The sequence below is a fragment of the Hetaerina americana genome, unplaced genomic scaffold (genome assembly GCF_022747635.1).
Source record: "Hetaerina americana unplaced genomic scaffold, ioHetAmer1.1.p SCAF_4, whole genome shotgun sequence".
Lineage (NCBI taxonomy): Eukaryota > Metazoa > Arthropoda > Insecta > Odonata > Calopterygidae > Hetaerina > Hetaerina americana.
In genome coordinates, this window is record NW_027286985.1 from 28,747,461 (window position 1) to 28,769,983 (window position 22,523).

The 22,523-nt window shown below is 42.8% G+C and overlaps 1 protein-coding gene across 1 annotated transcript in view; it reads right to left on the reverse strand.

Annotated features, from left to right (window-relative positions):
- Positions 1 to 18,191, reverse strand: part of LOC139692070 (uncharacterized) — a 251,703-nt gene extending 233,512 nt beyond the window's left edge. Inside the window, exon 1 of the mRNA XM_071590099.1 lies at positions 17,418 to 18,191. Within this exon, the coding sequence (XP_071446200.1) occupies positions 17,418 to 17,426 (9 nt within the window). The 5' untranslated portion in view covers positions 17,427 to 18,191. The remainder of the gene's footprint in view (positions 1 to 17,417) is intronic.
- Positions 18,192 to 22,523: the final 4,332 nt, after the last annotated feature.

Consider the following 22,523-nt stretch of genomic DNA (forward strand, 5'->3'; position numbering starts at 1 on the left):
CCCACCTTCCTTTTTTTAACTTAAAACTCACCATATTTAGATTTGGTGATATAGTTGCGAGATAACTTACTTTTATTTGATGCAAATGTCGTAGCGCCAGTTTTCTACCGCTCGAGTACGTTCATGTAATTATCATCGTATCAGTATTAAAATTTCACTTTTTCTCGTTTCTGTATTAGGCCCCAACAAATGATTATGAAAATGGATATGAAGGCCAACGGCAGAAAAGTGCTCAATGTGACCGTTGTCAAGCAAACATGATCGAGTGCATCGTTAAAAGTAGTTCCACCTCACACTGCCCCGTATGCTATTCAAAAGGGAGAAAAAAGGGGCGGGACTCAAAGCAGTAATCCAACGTTAGCAATGAGTATTTAGATACTGTTTTTGCCTCAGCGTCGACCGCATCATGATAACTTTATCTTGAGGAAATGAATGCCTCCGAACAACCTGTTCATATTAACTGCTCCCGCAATAACTTTCTCAGCAGTCCGCGAATATTTAAAGGGCATGTTAAATATGACTTTTCTAATGTCAAATCGCTGTTGTTTTTAATGGAGAGTAAACAGGGATCTTATGTTAGAAATATATCATAGAAGACATGCGGGGTTCGTAAGAAGTAGGCTTTTGAATTTATTTCTCCGCGTTCATTGCGCTTGATTCCACTAATCTGCTGCATATTACTCACTTCCAGCATATATTGCCTTCATGATGGAGCGTTTAACCACCACACTCATGACCAAGATGGAAATACACAGAAATACGTAGTTAAGAAGTTGCGAATAATTAAACGTCTACCCTTAGTTCCGCCATGGAAAGAAGCCCAAATTCTCCTTTATTTCACGCGGGAATGATTTTTTTTGGTATGTGATATATAAGATATATTCCCTTTTTTTGATGTTTGCAAACGCGTGAGCAGCTGAAAGGACTGAGTCTCGTCACACCGGTGCAATGGGAAACATTTACAACCAACGGATTACCAGTAGAAGGGAATTTATTTCTTGGCTCTTCTGACGTGTTTCAACTGCCTCACAATTTGCGCTGAGGACCATTTGTTTATTTTGTGCAAATATTTTGGGACAAATTCCCATATTAACGTTGTTACTCTGTTTCTATCGCGATGATGGATTTATGAAAGATTTCTGAAAATTGTAATAATGATCAGTATATTATTATGTAACAGTCTTGTTACGTAAGTAGTTAAGTAGGCCAATTAACACGCCGTGATTTTTCAATTCAACCACTTACCACGGTCTCGTTTCTCTTTGCGTATAGTAGTAGATTACCCAGAAACGTGTAATCATGACCATAGTTTTGGTAGTCCGTTCTAATGTATGATGGATTGGTATTTCTCGTTGAATAGTGGAATATTTTCTAATGATAAAAACGAAGAAATTTCATGAAAATTTTCAATTTTCAAAATACACACTTATTGGAACTGCTTTGGCAAGGGTACAATTTTTAAAATTCAGTACTTTAATTGAGATCATTTAAGTATTGAACAGCCTTACAGCTACCTATATGTGGCGAAGTCACGTAGTTATATTTGATGTTCGTGGAACAAATACAGACTACTCATGCTCAAAAATTGAAGGCTAATGTTGATCCATGCACGCCTTAAGCAGCTTTTTTCCTCCTTCTAAAGAGTTTAGTCATCAACCTTGTATACATAAGGTGTATGGGACCTTGCATGCATTCTGTCGTGGCTAAATCACTTCAGGTTGTATTTTAAGCTCTCTTCGAGTTTGCGTTCTTGTGCTTCCTTTGCCCCGGACGGTGGCTTCCAAGAACCCGCTCGTGTGAATTTACTTTTGAGACGAGAAGAAAACAACGTCGTTAAAGAATCGGCCTTGGAGGGTAAATAGAAACGCTGTCCAAAGACAAGTGTTTTCGGCATGTTATGTCGTTTTTCCCCCTCCCAGCTCGTCCCCTCGTCCGAGAGGACGCAGTCGGCCTCATTGTTACCGCCCGTGGAATGTCCGCCCAAGTTTTGAGAGCCTTAGTGCAACATTCCTCGTAATCACGCCTCCTTTTCGGAGCAGGTGGGAGACCGCCGCCATCCGCGCCTTCACTTGTTTCACTTTTTCTCCCCTCTTATTTTTTTTCCCAGTCATCGGAGTAGTAGACACTCTCCTACTTAACAAGAGTCGAGGGGGTTGGATTCTCGCCAAGAATATGACGCTGACACTTACCTCCTCCTGCTGTTCCCTCCCTCCCCCATCTTCACCATTACGTGACTCATTACGATACAACTCTTTGTTCTCTTATAAGGTCCCGAGACTAATCTCAAGGGAGAAGTTGATACGTAAGGCCAATGCTAACGACGGCCCCGCCACTTTTTTTTTTATTTAAACAGCGTCGTCACATTCGAGGGAGACGCAGGTGTTGATAAGCGCGGCCGCGAGCGGCGGCTCTATTAACGGGTATTCCTTCCGGTCCCGGAGGAAATTTCGCAAATGCAATTGTTTCCGTGAAAAAATTCACGCCGCATTAAAAATTTCTCGGGAGTGAGTTATTTGCGTCGTCTTGCTCTGGGGAGAGGATATGAAGGGTGGGAGGTGCCGTTGAACTCAAGGAAGGAGTACCACGCACTTTCCCCCTCCCCCAAGAATGGCTCTCCTGAGCACTCGAATTGGCCTGACCCCACGGTGACCGCTCTGACCACTTTTTTTCCAAGAGTTTGATCGCCAATGCGGAAAAGGGAGATGGATATCTGCGCGGCGAAGTTCTTTTAATAGTCCCTTATGGGGCGACTCTTTTGCTTTCGGCAAGTTGTTTCATACATTTATGACCGAGGCCCTTCTGGTTTTAAATTCCATTGAAATGAGCCGTTGTACCAGTGTGGGATGATTTTTCCTCGATTTGTGGCAATAGGGAGATTACATTCGTGGTTACAATTAGCAAAGGTCAACTGTAGTTATAAAGAAAACAACTAAGAACTTGGTAATGTAATTTTGTGACATTTGCCCATCAATGGAAATCATATTTGATTTTGGTATACTCGGTGAGTTTATTAAGAAAATCTGACGTACGTAGAGAAAAATTACCTCACGCCAACTGTATTGTGACCTCAAGTAGATAGCTAGGCTTTGATGTCCTCATCTGAGAAATGCAATGTAAATTTTATAATATTATGTGTAGTGAATTGAATTATATATACATGTATATAGTATTTACTTTTATATTATGTACACACACACACATATATATATATATATGTATTTATTTATTTATATTTATAATATATATAAACCATAAACACAGTAATCAACCCGAAAGTCGGTTAAGTAGGTGATGGTAGAGATCACCCAGTACTAAGCCCTATACGGCGTGTGAAAAAAACAGACACAGTAATCGACCCGACGGCGTGTGAAATTCACGCATCAGGGTAGGGGGGCCAATTCCTTTGCCTGTGCCGGTTATGGTTTCCCAGGAAGACCTGGTACCCGAAAAATCACTTTAGCTTGGATGGAGCTGCAGGTTCCCAGAGTGTCTTGCCTGGGAATCGAACCCTAGACCCTCTGGTCAGCAGTCCAACGCTCTACCCCCTGAATTACCACGACCCACATATTATGTATATATTATATGTATTTTATAAATACTATATTTTAATATTGATTTTACGTTGTATTCAAACGGGTACTTTTTTATAGAATTCCAGAAAACGCCATAGAGATTTACAACCGCAGTTGTCAACCCGAGGGTTGATTGAAATGTGAGAGGTTCACATAGTTCTAAGGCCAACGGCGTGTGAAATTCTCATATCAGGGCCGCCAGTTCCTTTCCCTGTGCCGCCAATGCTTTAAGATCAGATACCCGAAAATAATTACACATCTTGGGTGAAGCTGGGGGCACACAGAGGAGCGCCCGTGAATCGAACACGGACCCTCCCGTCAATAACCCAGTGCTCTACACCCTGAGCAATGTCCCTCCTTATATAGCTTTAATTTAAATTTATTTGTGGTACGTTTCAAAGCAAAAATTTTACACTGCAAAAGTAAATATTTTTTTGGGGTAACAAGAAAATGTATCCAGCTCCGCAGAAATGCTGAACACGCCTGGGAAAATGAAAGTATTGCTTTGACCAGTTTTATCAACAAAAGCTTAACGGGTTGAGTGTAAAAATATTTGCGTAAATAATTCTCACAATTTTTATGGCTTTTACCACTCTGGCTGTAAACTCTCTTTACTCTTCCCTTCACACCTTTCTGCCACTAATGGGGAGTAGGCATTGCGTGCATGCTAGCACCTCGGGAGAAATTGACAGAATTTATTGATGCTTAGAAAACCTCGCCTGGGAACCCATTGAAAAACCAGCGGGACTACAATATTTCAAGGATATGCTACCTTGATCAAAAAGTTCCCGGAATAACCACCGTGTGGCGCTCCCATCGTTCCGATTTGAGTTCTGTTTTTTTTTGTTAAATTGGTACATCTGTTGTTGATATTCCCTTTAAATCTTAGTGTCATAACTTGACATTTGCAAAAGTTACGTAGCCAAGAGTACATCTATCTCTGTGTGTGTTGGCGATTTTTTACAATTTCAGAAATGGATTTAAATTTGCAACAACGAACTTGTATTAAATTTTGCGTAAAAAACGGATTTAGTGGCGCACGGACGTTGGAAATGTTGGAAAAGTGTTTCGGCAACGATTCTCTAAAAAAAACGGTCGTTTACCAGTGGCACGAGCGGTTCAGAAGTGGTCGTGAGTCAATCGAAGATGATGAACGCAGTGGCAGACCATCGACATCGAAAGTCGGTGAAAAAATTGATAAAGTAAAAGAAATGTTGGTCAATAACCGCAAATTAACCATCAGAGAAATAGCGGAGGACTTGAACATTGCCTATGGATCCGCCCAAGACATTGTGGTTAATGATTTGGGTTTCCGTCGTGTAGCAGCAAAGTTGGTGCCAAAAGACCTCAATTTCATGCAAAAAAGAGACCGTGTTGACGTCGCAAAAGACATGATTTGCGAGGCTGAATCCGATCCCACATTCATCAAAAGGATCATTACTGGAGACGAGACGTGGGTTTATGAGTACGACACGCAATCCAGACATCAGGCAAGTGAATGGCGTTCACCAAATGAGCCGAGACCAAAAAAACCACGTCGTTTTCAGTCAAAAAAGAAGGCAATGCTGACGGTTTTCATGGATTACAACGGTGTAGTGCATCATGAATTTTTGCCAGAAGGCCAGACAGTAAACAAAGAGTATTATTTGGGCGTTATGAGACGTTTGCGTGAAGCAATTCGCGTGAAGCAATTCGCCGAAAGAGACCAGAAATGTGGGCAGAAAACTCGTGGATTTTGCACCATGATAACGCACCGTCGCACAGTGCTATCATTATTCGTAATTTTTTGACGAAAAATGCAACAAATACCATCCAACAGCCACCGAATTCACCTGATTTGGCTCCCTGTGACTTCTTTCTGTTCAATCGAGTTAAAAAACCATTACGGGGAACGCGTTTTAGCAGCCGAGAGGAAGTAATGGAAAAATCGCAGGAAGCACTGATGGACATACCGAAAACCGAATATAAAAAATGTTTCGAGGATTGGATCAAGCGCTGGCATAAGTGTGTTGCAGTCGATGGGGATTACTTTGAAGGGGACAATATAGATTTAGATGAATAAACTTGTATTTTTAATTTTCTGAATAAATTCCGGGAAATTTTTGATCAAGGTAGTATAGGACGCGCGAGTTTTCTTATGTAGAGGTTGTCATCACTACGGCGCACCTACTCCATATTTGAGTACTGGTGAAACAACGAATAAAGAAAATAAATTATCTTACCGATTGGTTTAAAGATTTAATTTTTTGTTTTCTTCGCTCGGTTCACTGTCATAGCAAAAACAATGCTAAACACTACGCTGGCTTTTCCGGCACGTATAGGTACGTATGCCTCTTTCAAATCTGTCCATGAAAAGAATATCATTAGAAATACACGCATCTAGTAAATTCATCATCCTAATACCCTCTGCCACATATCGTAATGACTTTCACAGATGGCATATTAGTAGGCATTTAATTATGAAGAGATATTATCAATTAATATTCTCAAATTATGCATTGATTGTTTTTAGTCTGTTACAAATGATTTCACATCAAAAATGTATTAGTCGGGTATCAAGGGAAAAACGTCATGATAAAATTCTAAGCTCATGTCTTGAATTTTGGCAATGATAAAAATCTTATTGGCATAGAACATCCTCCCGATATAAATCATACGCGACTTGTTGATGTTTATACAATTGAACAGAATTGATTGTTCTTGAACTTAAATCTTGCATGGATATCATGCAACAAAGAAATCTTAGCACTGCTAGAACCCATATGCATAAACTGCATAATCAAACAATTTAAAGGTTAATTACATAATTGCATAGATTAAATGAGAAATTCAAACACTTATGATTCAAACGTTAATTCAAAAGTCCTATTTCAACAATTACTAATGACGGAGGATTCTTAATGCTTGTGTTCCAAAGATCGTCAGAGATTGTTGTTAAGTAGGATTTCGAAAATCCTAGAAAGGCTTCTTTTTTAGATAGTAGCGGATCAAGTAAACTTTACTGAGCATGACTAGTGCTATATTGTGCCAGGCAAAATTATTGGCCTCCTTCACGTAAACATTTTTTAGAACATTATTTGAATATGGAGTATAATTTAAGTGTTCATATTTACTATCGATGTCAGATTACCGAGAAATTATTTTGGTACTTTTGCGATTTTTGAGTGCAAAACTATTGTTTACTGCCTACTGATTGCAGTAACATTTTCATTAACCTGACAGCAGTGTCATTCAGCTGGTTTAAAGGGAAGTGGCACCAGACGTATGGGATCTCCGTTCTATTTTGTATTTGAAAATGCTAACCATAGAATACCAAATATGGCTATATTTGGCTAATGGAATATTAGCTAATACGGTGTATATGGAAAATATTTAACGCTGATATGGATGCAGATATTTTGTTGTTCATTAAAATGGAATAATCAAGTTTGTTGCTGTAGCCTATTAGTTTTTTAAATTCAGTGGAGTTTCGCGGTTTGTGAACGAGAGACTAGGTAAGTCTTTATTTATTTGACCTCTCTAGATTGGTTGTATTTTAACCTCTCTAAACTGGTTGTATTCTCATGAAGTTTCTCAACCTAGGTGACCTCTCATTAAAACTCGAGTTCTTGTGCCATGGAACTTCCTTCCATTTCCCTCATTCTAATGCACCCTCGGAAAAATTTTATTTTATGGAAACTGCACAAAAAAATAGGGCATTTTCTAAATAATACCTTAAATCTGGTATGAATTTTTAAAATAATACTGCATTTTAATCATTATGCAACCTCCGTGCTCTTTTCTAACAGTTTGATGCAAGTATTAAGGAAAGACTTGACGCTAACGCGCATGAACTCTTTATCTTTCTTGTAGCAAATAAAATATTGTAATCTTATAGGTTTAGACATGCTCTTAGATTACTTAGACGGGTTTTCGATAGCCAACTCTATGTTTTAAATTTTTACGGTAAAAAGTTGACTTTGCCCGGAAGGGAAAGGGAAAAAGTGGCAATACTTGTACGAAGACAAAATAGGTATCGATTTCGCATTCTCTTAAATCCGGGAAATGGCTGGCGTTGAGAAATAAGAAGCTTTCATTACTTTATAAATTCGCCAATTGATGTACATAGTTTATCCCGAAGGGTTTTCTGACATAACTGTAAAATATAATTACCGATACAGGACAGTTTGCGTCAAACCCCCCGGACACTGACTGAAGTCTCAAGTCAGTATTGTGAGGTCCTTTAGGTCTTGCGATTGCGTTTCCTTTTACTCCTTATAGTATCTCAAGGACGACACTAAAAGTCTATTACGAACATTTTTTAGGAATCCTGCAAAATATCCTGCTTTGCTGATGAATATTGAGAACTCAAGTGTTTTATGCCCTTTCATTGTTTTATTTTAACGCTTTTATTTTATTGTTCGACAGAAAGGTTGTGCAGTTGATACGAAAGACGTTGATTATTATTAATTTTCGATTGCTTCTTTTCCAGTGGTCACGAGAAAGTATCTTTGATCCTTTAGTTCTTGTAAACTGGAATTACAGCGAATGCTTTTTGGACGAAATAACTGTAACTTACTCAAAACGGCCTAGCTCTCGATATCTTCAAGTAAATATGATTCAGCGGTTCTGAGATTTTACTTCAGATAGGTCCCATTGCGTGTAATGAGTAATGTGTTGTAAACGTTTTTAACTTCATCCGATTTCAGCCCCCGAGTTTGGCCCAATAATTTTCATTTATGATAGCATTATTAATTTTTGCCCAGTCCCGTAATCGTTCGCTGCCATGGTAAATTATCTCTCCGCTTCTACTAATCGAAAGTACTCTTAATGAAGTTGAAACCTTAACGCCAGCGGAGTCAGATTCGCTCTCAAGTACGTGATGGCATCCGACTGATCATTGCCATCTTAGCTAATGGATTCCTGAGTGTATCCCCTCGTCCGCTCGAATGTTTCGAGCACCTGGGCATGTGTGGCTCATTGTTTTCCGGCGGGATGACATCATGGGTCCGCCGCGAATGATAATTCGTCCGCACTCAGTCGCGTAGTAAATCAAGGTTCGCCTCCTCGACGCGAACGAGGTTTTCGTCCGGAGGGCCACGATGATGCATCGGCTCGACGCAATTAAATGTCCCCACTGCAGTCTCACACCGCATGGGGCGCGCGCATCCAGTCGTCGACGAAATAAACAGAGATTGCATTCCAGCGACGACGACGACTTTTCCGCGAGGGAACCGGATTCGGTGCGCTAATCCTGTTTCATTTGGATTCGAAAAAGTCCACCGTATAATGCACGCTGGAAGCTGCGTGAAAAAAAAGGGACGAACGCATCTGCTTAGGCAACGCGCGTGGACGTCAGTATATATCGCGAGGCACGCCGGGTCTTGGATTAATGGAGTTTTATGGTTTGTTCACACGAGGAGGATTGCAGGGAGGTTGGAAGAGGGGGGGGGGAGGTTGTCTCATGGCTCTCTCGCGCAGCAATCAGCCGAGCGGTTGCGTTCCGTTGGGATAGCATTCCGAAAAGGCATTCTTCCCCTCTCTCATCTCAGCCGCCAATTACCACCTTCATTAAAAATCTCGCGTTAGTCGTAAACTTAGGCATGATTAACTTTTTGTCCATAATTGACTCCCGTAGCTTTGAGGTGAGGGAATATTAGACAACTATAGCGAGACTATTCGTCGCTGAATGGAATACTACGGTGCGAAAAGAATCTCACCGCAAAGATTGCTTTATAGGGAGAATACGTTTTATTTTCGTGATGAGACTATCAAAATTAAAACGAAAGATGGAGGAATCGAGGCAGAAAACGGAACTTCGTTTCAAATAAATTAGGAAAAAAAACTATGTTATTTCCTACGCCGTGCACATGAAGAGCGGTTGATTTTGCTGCTCAGCGGATGCGATTTTGTGGTTCTGATTGGCAGATTGTACGTTATCATGGAGTTAATTGAAAATTCTTTAGGTTTCTGAACCGTGAGAAAACCTATTTCCTTCAAACGGTTTGAAAACTGAATAAAATGCGTTGGAAGTGTACAGATTGAAGAGATGAAGATGTTATTTATTCAGGCTGACTGTAGATGAAAATTACAAACATTATCTTCAGGTAGGTGCAATGGCGTTACGTGATCAAATGTTTGTTGATCATTCAAAAAAGTGGAATCCTCAGAGCTTATGATTTTGTTTAAAATATCAACTTTTTCAATCAGTGTGTGTGTGTGTGTGTATATATATATATATATATATATATATATATATATATATATATATATATATATATATATATATATATGAGATTCACGCCCCTTTCCACCGCGATACTCGTGAAATGATTCGTTCCGAATTGGGACCGAGGTGTTTTTTCTTTACAGCTAGATAAGATGCTAATTAAAATCCATACATCTATTATGCCTTGTGATCGGAGACAATCTTTTCATGCTACAGCTGTTGAAGCTGGACTTCGAAACATTTGCGTGGGTTATCATGTAACAAATACATGTTTATAAGCATCCGAAATTATATAGCAAAAGAGTTGTTTTTCCTCGGGAACGGCCACATCAGGACACTGTGTGTATTTTTATCATTTGAAGAATAATTATACCCAATTTCTGCGAATTACCCAGCAAGATCATGTATTGGTCAACTACAAAAACTAATTTCATTAAAGCTTGTGATGAACTCCGTCTGTTGAAGATTAATCGAAGGGATCAAGTATACCCAGTGCGTTTACTCTTATCATTCATTTTTGCGGTCGGAGGTTCAACTTTTTATTTTTACTGGCAGAATGAGTTGTTTCTGTGAAATTGTATCTAACAAGAGATCCAGCCAGAAAATTTTTTTGATGCTTAAATTCACGCACGTCCACTGGTATTACTGAATGTTATCTACGTTGGTTTCGTAACCCATTGAAAATGAAAGAACGTCAAGCTAGAGAACTTTTGAAGATGAGCATTGGTGATTTAATCGGATAGAATTGGTGTCAGAGAGAAACCTTTGAACATAAATGGAACTGTCTGAAAACTGAAAAGTGCGTGTCTATGGCCTACATTTAAAGTTGAGCGTTTTGTTTTACCATTCTCCCGATTGTTTATTTTTCGCTCCAAAGAGCTCCATCAAATGAATAATTCAGGGAGAAGGTATTTGTCACCTCAACGGCTTTGCTGAAGCCAAGCAATCGCGCGCGAAATGCTGAGTTTCAACGTAGCATGTAGGAAAAGAAGCCTCAGAAAAAGCCCCCCCTCAACTCGCACGGATCTACATATTGAGAGCATTGGGTTTTTTTTTAAAAAAAAAGGAAGAACCATAATCCTTCTTCATGTTGCCCCAAAACCATAGTATGTAAATATTATGAAAAGAAAATCATTATTATCCAAAAAATTAGACGTCATGCGATGTAATTATTGTTGCAAGAACCTTCTTTTGTGCTCGCCCCATTAGGCTGAGTAGTGTAGGTGATCGTATTTTCACTTGGAAAGGCATGGGAAAAAACACAGCAGTACTCTTATTTTATTTCATTGCGTCAATGGTGCGATAACACAAAATCCATCGAAATTTTTGAACACTCAGTTACCCCTACATCTTTAACCTTCCTCATTGAAATATCCTAGTTTTTGTCATTATATTTACGGGACTTAAAAATTGAATGAGTTCAGTATTTTCAAGAATTAAATGTAGTCAACGATTTTGCACTTACTAGAAGTCCAACCTCACACCGCGGACGGAAACCGATGGCTTATTAACAGATAGGCCAAACCCCGGTAGGCAGATCCTTAGGATGAGCATGCATTAATAAAAGTAATATTTTTTATTCAACCATGAATTTTCCCCTCTTATGCATGCATATTATATAGGCCGTTCCCTTTTGTGGTTGGCAAAGTCATTAATGACTTATTTCACTCCAAGGACTTTCACCCTTTTATTTATTTCCTCCGTACTGCACTGGCTTTTCATACTTTATCCGCCTCTATCACATTAATAAGCTGTTTCTTACATGCTTATCTGTTTTCGAGATTGCTAATTCTTGTTCTTAAAGTCTCATCGATTACATTCATCACTGTTTTTCTCGGTCTGCTCTGTCGCGTATCAAACCATTCAGTTCTCATATATATATATATATATATATATATATATATATATATATATATATATATATATATATATATATATATATTTATATATATATATATATATATATATATATACCTAAACACGAATAAATATAAATTCGATAAATTACATATCATCCATTCCGTGGACAAAACCAAACCTGGCTAACTCACATATTTCACATAGTATGTTGCGTCCAATCCACATTCTTTCATGACTCCACATTCCTCGCCCTATTCCTCCAAGCCTAGCAAAACACTTCAACTACTCCCTATGCACAGCATTTATTCCATTTTTAAGCCTATCCTGGTATGACCAAATTTCATTTCCAAACAATTAATTGTGGAGGAGTGTACTTTTTATATTGTCACAATTTCTGCCAACTAAGCGTTGCAAACTAGCAGGAGATTCCTCCAAGTTTTCACAACGTTGACGCCATGATTCCATGGCCGTCGAGAACGCTTCTGTAAGGTTACCTTTTGCCCATTGGAATAACTGGCTGATCCGCCCCCGAGGCTTCTTGGGTCCGTCGTCGCACGACGTCCGGCCTTATTTGAACTGTCGCAACTCCGAACGCAATTTTTTACATCCATTACACCATCAACGCATATCTCACTCAATTGACGATGAATTGCGATGGGTGTTAAACCAAGCAAGTGAGGAAAACCGATGATTACACGTTGTTATTGTAATCCAAACGACGCCATTTTAATTATTGAAATCACTCTTAAACCTAGCAGCAGCTATACGGACCCGTACGCAGTGTGCGGTACAGTAATCATGTCTTACATTATAAGAAAGTGCCCGCGTGTTTTAAGCTCAGTAACATTTGAATATACTACCTTGATCAAAAAGTTCCCGGAATTTATTCAGAAAATTAAAAATACAAGTTTATTCATCTAAATCTATATTGTCCCCTTCAAAGTAATCCCCATCGACTGCAACACACTTATGCCAGCGCTTGATCCAATCCTCGAAACATTTTTTATATTCGGTTTTCGGTATGTCCATCAGTGCTTCCTGCGATTTTTCCATTACTTCCTCTCGGCTGCTAAAACGCGTTCCCCGTAATGGTTTTTTAACTCGATTGAACAGAAAGAAGTCACAGGGAGCCAAATCAGGTGAATTCGGTGGCTGTTGGATGGTATTTGTTGCATTTTTCGTCAAAAAATTACGAATAATGATAGCACTGTGCGACGGTGCGTTATCATGGTGCAAAATCCACGAGTTTTCTGCCCACATTTCTGGTCTCTTTCGGCGAATTGCTTCACGCGAATTGCTTCACGCAAACGTCTCATAACGCCCAAATAATACTCTTTGTTTACTGTCTGGCCTTCTGGCAAAAATTCATGATGCACTACACCGTTGTAATCCATGAAAACCGTCAGCATTGCCTTCTTTTTTGACTGAAAACGACGTGGTTTTTTTGGTCTCGGCTCATTTGGTGAACGCCATTCACTTGCCTGATGTCTGGATTGCGTGTCGTACTCATAAACCCACGTCTCGTCTCCAGTAATGATCCTTTTGATGAATGTGGGATCGGATTCAGCCTCGCAAATCATGTCTTTTGCGACGTCAACACGGTCTCTTTTTTGCATGAAATTGAGGTATTTTGGCACCAACTTTGCTGCTACACGACGGAAACCCAAATCATTAACCACAATGTCTTGGGCGGATCCATAGGCAATGTTCAAGTCCTCCGCTATTTCTCTGATGGTTAATTTGCGGTTATTGACCAACATTTCTTTTACTTTATCAATTTTTTCACCGACTTTCGATGTCGATGGTCTGCCACTGCGTTCATCATCTTCGATTGACTCACGACCACTTCTGAACCGCTCGTGCCACTGGTAAACGACCGTTTTTTTTAGAGAATCGTTGCCGAAACACTTTTCCAACATTTCCAACGTCCGTGCGCCACTAAATCCGTTTTTTACGCAAAATTTAATACAAGTTCGTTGTTGCAAATTTAAATCCATTTCTGAAATTGTAAAAAATCGCCAACACACACAGAGATAGATGTACTCTTGGCTACGTAACTTTTGCAAATGTCAAGTTATGACACTAAGATTTAAAGGGAATATCAACAACAGATGTACCAATTTAACAAAAAAAACAGAACTCAAATCGGAACGATGGGAGCGCCACACGGTGGTTATTCCGGGAACCTTTTGATCAAGGTAGTATACTTCCAATCTCGAGAAAAACATTGGGATAAATTATAATTTTAAGGCACCTCGTACGTGTATCTACTGAAGGGATACTCGTGAGAGTCAGCGAGTCTTTAAACCGTGCCTCACCATTAGGCAAAAAATGCACTGTCCGACACACAACACGACGCCATTCCCCATTTATTCATATTATATGTAGTGCAGATGAACACCCGGAACCATCCACCCGTGCAATCCAGGTGCTCTTTATCCCAATTGGGAGGATTCTAGCCCGAGGCTTCCAGACAGGTTACTCTCGCTAGAAGACTTTTCGGGATCTCTGACCATACAGAATGTGTTCATCTAAGGCCAGTGATTTTGTTTTTTTGGAAAATATGCAGATTTCCATTCCCACGCGGTAGATTATTTGGGAGAATCTGGGATAAGAGGAGGAAATTGAAAACTCTTACTGTTAGGTCATAACAGGAAACATTTTATCCTCGAGAAATGAGTATTCTTTAATATTCCGTCACTGAAATAATTTAAAAACCGAGCGTGTGTCAGAATGGAGGCAAGAAATATGTTTTAGGGTGTTGAATTTTATTAAATGAAGGAATGCTAGAAAGATGCTTTTATATAAATACCATAACTCACGATACGCAACCAATCCGATCGGTTCTCTTAGCATCTGTCGTAGTTGTTCGGGCAGGTGACCAGCAGCAGAGGACATTTGCGCAATTAATGATATATGGGCCATTTTGCGAGGAGGGACTTAGAGTTATTGGAGTGGAAAGAATTATTATAGAGTAGAAATAAACACGACTTAGGCATTAGTTTACTCTAATTGATTTGTAACAAGACTTATTAAAGTCCAATACTTGTATGACGGACGATGTACTTCACGCGGACTCAATCATTTAGGGATTGAAATATCCCTGAAAAATTCACGATCAAAGGATTCGAACCCGATCATCAGACTGGGTAGTCAGTAAAATTCAATAATGGAGCGGCGTTGATCCCATAAAGAAGCATCTCTTTCGTCTCCTGTCTGCCTCAATATTCGATCATGAAAAGTGATTGTGTTGACTTGCAAAACCTATGCCTATAGAAGTCCTCTAACCGAAGTTTCCTTTCGATTCTATCTAGACTTTTCTGAATATTGTCTCTGACTTCTTGGTGCTTAGCGAGACCTTTGGAAGTTAAACGCCTTCCGTTTTCAACGAATCCAAGACCGTTCTTGCGGCTACATGTGAAGGAAACGAAGGTCTAAAAAAACAAAGCTTGTTCATCACCGTCGTGGGTCCGGCGAAACGGAAGCGTCCCCCTTAATTAAGAATTGTTTTCCCTCTGTCTTCATTTAAGACTTAGGGCCGGTGTTCCGCCCCAAGACCTTCCCTCGTGTCGCCCGACCGGGAGTGAGGAGACAGGGACGGTGGAATCATAAATCCAAACGCCAAATTACTAAGGGCGGCCGGCGCGGCGGTCCCCTCTCGGTCGCAGGACGGAAACCCACCTCGCCTTCTTCCTTCGTCCAACCCCTTTCGCCTACGTGCTGCCGACGCTCTATGTATCAAAGGTTGAGGGGCCTGGTCCACAAAATTAACGGCAGCGGACGTCGTCGTCAGGTAGCCTCAGAGATGTCATGGTTCGGTGGAATTCGTTAGCTCCAGACTTTTATCGCCGCAGTAGTCTGATTCTGTTAGAGTTAGTTGGTGAAGCTGTATATGCGTTGGTAAGCGAAGTATCTTTTGGGTGATGACACGCTTTTACATACCAATGGCGGTCGCAGTTTTACTTTTAAAGGATCCATATACGGTGCAGTTCCTAATTAGTAAGTTCATATTCCTCGCTCCGAGTTCACTCTCGTTGAACCAAATCCGCAATTAAATGCAAGTTTACATACAATTGAAAAACAGTTCACCCCAGCATTAAAATCGGCCATGGGCTTTGGCCATCGGAATAGGCGGACATTACGAACCGCGCTTCGCATTATGCATATACGACCAATAAAAATACGAGTATTGTTGGAATTAGAGTTACAATGTGCTATGTTTATTCTCCGTGACCCATAAAGCCCGGATGGAAGACGTTGAGTTTGACTTCAGTTGCAGTAATCAGTGCACGAATTAAAATCATTTCTGCTAAACGTTCCCTTTTCTTCCGTCTCCCCGCTTTACTGAATTCCCTTCCCGAAAGCATTGACCCCCTCTAAATCTCAGCCAACACATTTATAAACCTTTCTCTGACACATCTCTCTCGAAAGAACTAGCACAATCTCTCCTTTAACTCCCACATCCCGGTTTTGTTCCTTTCTTTCACTGTTTTTGTTATTTCTATGAAAATTTATCTCTAATAACTGCTAATTATAGTCTTGTTGATGTTTGTATGTTTGTGTCCTTATATGTTGCTGTTATACGTGTCACTATAAATTGGCAATCCTGCTGTATGTGCACAATCTTTACTAAATAAAAATAAATAAATTACTCATCGTGAGCCTCGCGAGAAAAAATATTCCCAGTAGCAGCGAAAATTGTATTACACGTTTATTTTCCATTTTTAAAAATTTCTTAATACGGTTTCGAACCAAGAACTCTCCGGGTTCCATAATTTTGACAACTGATTTGACGCTAATTGGACGATATTTTGCAGAAGTACTTAAGAATAGAATCAAGTAATCCTTCCTTATGAATGAACTTGCCCTACGATGATCTACGGATACAATCAACTTAAATGCATTAGCTGTAAGTATCGGATGCTTCTGCAGCGTCATGAGTGCCTATTCAGAGGAATGCTCTCCTCGACACCCACTTTCCACTGGGTCTCGGGGCTTCCAATAAAATTTATTCCACTTTGCTTCTAAATGGAGACTACGATAAAATAAACGTGTGCATGGGAACCCGCACTTACAAGTCTCCCGAATAATTTACCTGTGGAATAAGTTTCGTTGAACCACAATCAACGGCAATATCCTTTTGACAGTTAGGAATGTCGTCTACGCCCTCCTCTAAGGGAATAAATAAATTGTGGCCGGTGGAGCGACAGGCCCATCAGAGTGGCCCTCCCCTCCCCCGCCGGCTAAAACCTTCCGTCGCGACAACCATATAAAACGGACGACACTTCCGACTTCTCCCCATTTGCGTAACAACTCAATCGTCCCCGGGGACGCCGACCGAGTCCCGTCCGCCGGGGCGACCCCACCGCGGTCCCCGTACCCACCCGCTGGTTTTCCGGCCACGTTCTCTTCCACGTTCCTGTTATGACAACGGATCTAAATCACGGTTTTTTCATCCGTGATCATTGCAGTCTTATCATCGCATCCGTGTGACGCAATGAAATACAATATTTCGCCGCCCCCCTCCACCTCCCACCCCCCCGATGCCCCCCTCCCCCTTGAAATCCTTATTTTCCCCTCCTCCCCACCTACTCCTCGACCTCCCGCCCCCCTTCCACGAAACATTCCCCACCCCACTCACCCTTTCCTCTCCACTCCCCTACTTTCCTCCCCCTCTTTCTCTTCCCGCTCCCAACCTTCCTCTTTCCTCGGGACCCCACACATACACATTCCGTTATCGTGATGAAGACGTAAAACTCCCCGTTCCGGGACCTTACCTCGTCCATCCCGCCGGAGAGGGAGAAGAGGTGGCCGGCCAGGGAAACCGCGGGGTGGTCCTCCCAGAAGGTGCTCTCGCCTTCTTCCTCCGCTCTCCTCGCCGCCTCCTTCCACGAGAGAGCTCACGGCCTTCCTCCCTCCTCAAGATTGGGTCCTCCCTTTCCTTCCCTCTCTCCTTGCCTTTTCTTTCTTCCTTACCCGATGGGCCGGCGGTCGGGTGCTCCCGATGGCCCCTTCGCCGCGGAATGGGCACGGTCGGGGGTGGAGAGGTGGAGTAGAAGGAGAATGGGGAAAAATTAAGCCTTTCGTCCTCTCTCCCACGTCTCTAACTCGTGGTTTCCGGATATGGGAGGACTTGTATGCAGTAGGTTTTCAGGCACCGCGTACTTTAGGAAACCCACGGGTCCATCGCCATCATATCACTCGGTGTTGGTTTTTCTCGTCGAGCACGTGGTAGGGGGATCGTAGAGTTGGGATGGGGGTTTGAGGGGGGGATAGAGGGAGAAAGAGATGGAGACCTCACATGTCAGAATGGTTTCCCAGGGGGGTTCGGAAGGATTTCCCCCGGCTGGTGGGAGAGGCCCGTCCGCCGCGGACAGGCTCCCGAAGTCCCTTCACTCTTTCCTTCCCCCTCCCGGTGCGTTCTCCACTGCCGCGGACGCCGGTCCTCAGTATTCTTCTGTCGACGTTCTCGCGTTCTTGTGTGTGTGAGTGCTCCCGGCCTCCCTGGGGGACTTGCGACAGAAAGAGGTTAGACTCGTCGGGAGGCACAATGGCACAAGTTAATCCCCCCCACCCGTTATCCTAAAGGCCCCCCCCCCGACACCTCCGAGCCCGAACTACTCGCTCGCTCGCTCACATCGCTTCCAACCCACCCCGCCCCTCGCCACCCCCTTCCAACTCTTTCTTCAAGAGCTTCCTCGGGGAGAAAATAAGAGCACAAAAGGGAAGGAGGCGGACGACTCAATTAACTCTTGCGGTCGATCCCCTTTCATCAACCACCTCACCGCCTCCTCGTCCACCCTCCCCACCCCCCTTCCTGTCTTGGGTCAATCGATTTACTTCGAAATGCACGGAAGGGTGTGGGACACGGGGCCTCCGATCGCACTCTCGGCACTCGAGATGAGATAAATGAAATGGTTTTTGGGAGAGAGGGTTGGAAATGAACGTTCCCTTTCGTCGACACTTAAATCCTTCCCCCGTCTTCCACTTCACCCCCACTATAAAAGACAAGATTGACGGTGGCGCTGGATTTGGTGGTCTGCGAGGATGAAAGGCCAATCTTGTGTTGGGGATCGTTTGGGATATTACCTGATTTTCCGAATAAAAACAGCGTGTCCAATGGAAAGGAATTCTGACCACCGCTGAGTATATAGTTGTTCGCGTCCTTTGTGGTGATCAACAATTTAAGCGATTTCCTCTGGGTTTATTATTGAGGAACCAGATTAAAAAGAGTTTTCTGTTGTGTTTTCGCCGGATGTCACACACTGTTATTTTCGGAAAGTCGAAAAAAGACGAATGAAGGAAATAGTATCCAAAACAAAAGAGGTGTTGTCTTCTTGCCGAGTAACTACATATATAGTTCACTCGCCAGTTAGTTACTAGGATGCAAATTGAAGTTTAGAAGATAGGGATATTCATTTTCGTTCATGGTACTAAGCTGGTTCACTGTCGAGTCACTGGGGGTTTATAGAAAGTGGGATATGAAATTAAGATTTATCAAAAGGCTACTCCCAACGAAAACAAGTTCACTTTTTTACAACGCCGCTCACTCTTATCTTTCACTACGACTTCACAGGTAATGAATCGAGGAAAATAGCATTGGAAAACTAATGAACATTGAAAATTCTTTCTTTTCTCGTTGCACAGCACTTTTCACGTCCACTGCAGTGTCCTTGGCAATCCAATCGACAAACACTAACGATGAAATTGAGAAATCACTCTTTTATAAACAAATCCTATTTCCACACGGATTGATTTAGTCTTCGTTTCGCGCACCGTGTTGTAAATACCGAAGGTGAGGTCCAACGTGGTGGTGACGCCAAATATTGAGAAAAGCAAGCAGGAACACCTTTTTTTACTGTCCCATCTGGGGTTTCACTCGTTCCGGCAATCCTGGGCACTGTTCGCGAAAAATAAACATCCGCAGAACGATCCGAGAGGGTGGTTGCCACAAACTTCGACCACTTCCCTCTCGTGCCTTTAAATAAAAAATGTTTCTCGCGAATCCGGTCGTGGGAGCCGCCCTTCTTTGCTGCTCCTTCGGCACGCGCGTGTCGCCCTCGCGAGGCGGCGCCCGGTCGTTTCCCCTCGAGCCTTCAGGCCGTCGTCCAAGTTCCCTCCATGAGGTCGCTCTCCTCCCTCCCTCGAGAGAGAGAGATCCGCGGACCCTCAGGAAATCCCGCCACGGTGGGATCCTGTCGACACGCGTCGTTCCCGTCCGGCACGGAGCGAAGACAGCACGTCCACTCTCCGCAAGGTCCTCAGAGGGAGTCTTTACGGGAGAGCTCTCGCGGAGGCCATGCTAACACTTCCCTTTCCCCCCTCCCCTTCCCCCTCCCACTTTCTCTCTCCATCTTTCCTTCTTCCTCTCCCCCTTTCTTTCTTTCCTCTCCCTCTCTTTCTTCTCTTACCTTTTGCCCGCGGAACTCACCTCCTCCATCCCCGAAGCCCCACCTCCTTCGCCTCGACTTCGTGGTGGGCATAGGGTAGGCGGTGACGTCACGGAAGAACAGGTTGCGTTCGGGGGAGAGTGGAGGGGCGCGGAGGGGCGAAGGGGCGAGAGAGGGGTTGGAAGTGGGAGGGGCGGGAGACCCCGGAGAGACGGCTTCACGGTGGGATTCGGGGGCGGGAAGGGGGGGTAAGGCTTTCGGAGGGGTTGCGGAGGGCGGTGGAGGTTGGATTGTTGGGAGAATGGGGAGAGAGGTTGTGAGGTTCTCTTCGAAAAAGAATATAGGGAGGGGAGAGAAAGGAGAGGGGGAGAAGAAGTGTCGAGGAGTGGTTGGGGGAGGGGAGGGGTATGCATGGAGTTGGAGAACTAGCCCAACAGCCCAAGGCAGAACAAGTCTTCGGCATCCCCTTCTGCACCCCTCGCGCACCCTCCCCTTCACAACCCTTCTCTCTATTTCTCGGACCTCCCGTTCGGCTCCCCTTCCCCCTTTCGTGCCACCCCCTCCATCGTTTAAACCCCCCCACACACACTTTTAACTTTTCCTCGCCGCCTCCTCGAAAAGGATTACTCTATCCCCGCTCTCTCTCTCTCTCGCACTTTCTTATTATTATGTATTTCTCCAATTTTCTCGTGTGTTACCGGCACCGCCCTCCCCTTTGCGGACGTGTGAACGCGCTCGATCCGCGAGAGGATAAATAATAATATACATGTTTAGTTTTAAATTGTTGAGCTTCGCCGAGAGGCTTGTGAGCTACCCAGGAATAAGGCGATGTTGAGAGATATACGACCGACGACAGGGAGGGGACACTCGGGTTCTTCCATGCGCTTGTTGAACCTCTACCCCGCCCCCCCCCCCCCCGGTGCCGGGGAACAAAAGGGAACACATTCCGCTGTCTGTCAATGGTTTAGGTCAAAGCCCGGGACCCTTAACGAAAGGACCAAAGAATGGAAAACGAGTCACCTATACATTTGCGACAAATAGGTATGCTGCGGCAAAATCTGCAGCTGCTGACGGAGCATGCTGGAACTAATCTATTCATTGAACTGAGTGATTTTCCCGGACGGTTGCACATTTTTTCTGGGAAATGTGGCCTTGAGCTTAACTTTGAAGTTTGGCAGTGATGAGTTATAACCACGGTAGAGTACCCGAATGATTGGTGTGATGTGGGAGGGCAGGGTTTAACCCAGGTTAAACCCCGACGGTCCAGCGTGTGAAATTCACACATGAGGGTGGAGGTCGGGACCGTTCTATTTCATGTGCCGCCTGCGGTTTCCCAGGAATATCTGGTACCCCGAAAGAATCACAAAGCTTGGGACATGCTCGGAGTGACCACAAGCGTCATCCGAATTGGAACCAACGACCCATCGTTCAGTAGCCGAACCCTCTTCTTACTAGGTTCTCAGACCCCAATTGAATTTTCACTGTTCCCGCGACTTAAATATTATCATGTTTAAGGTAAAATATAGGATAGGAAACTAATTAAGAGTCACTACGGCAGTGTTTTATCATGATAATGAATATTTTGATCGAAAGAGAAGTGCTGAGTTGTTTCTTTTATAATATTGAAACAGGGTTTACAATTCCAATATTTGCCAGTTCATTACATCCCGTGGCCATTTGTGGTATCAATATGAGAACCTAAAAATGTAATTTGGCAACGCGAGGTAAACATTTATTAAGCACGAACACTATATGATTAAACGGACACGATGGCTTCTGGCGTTGCATGTGTTGATAGGCAGACCTTTTGACGAGTGCGGTGAATGCCTTTGGATAACTACGAACATGGAGCGCCTTGGTACTCAGCGTAATGTTATGGAGCCATTAGCGACACTGAAAGACTTTTGTTCATTAAAAATTCAAAAGCTTATTCAAAATATTTAGACGTTCTATGGCGAAGAGAAGGATTGGAAGAGGGAGAAAATAGGAGCATGTTTCAAGTACGTAAGGTTAACGAGGAGGCTTTAAGTATAGTGAGATACCCTGAGGTAGAGTCCGGAAGAGTAATTGGCGGTGCAACGTTACTGTTTATTGTAGTGCTCTAATTCACTACCCTCGAGACTTAGCGGTAAACTCGACTCATTCTTGGTATAGACAAACTAGATGGTAATCTTAGTCGACAAAGGTGGAGCCTTATGGTTACTGTTCATCCTTGAAAGCCTAATATTTACCCGGCATTAATTATCAACCTATGAATAGTTGCCTTCCTCCGCGTCACAACTCTACGTCCCTTTGAAAATGTGTATCGATTTTTGCATTTCCGCTCATGCTCTCTTCCTAACGTTAATGACGTGCACAAAAGTAGTTATTTGTGCCGTTATCCAAAATTTTACTGACCATGGTTTCTTTGATCGATTAGGTGTACGTATGTAGGAACTGCGGATAATTGTTTTGTTTTGGAAAATACTTGTCTCGAGCTACGATTAATGCAAT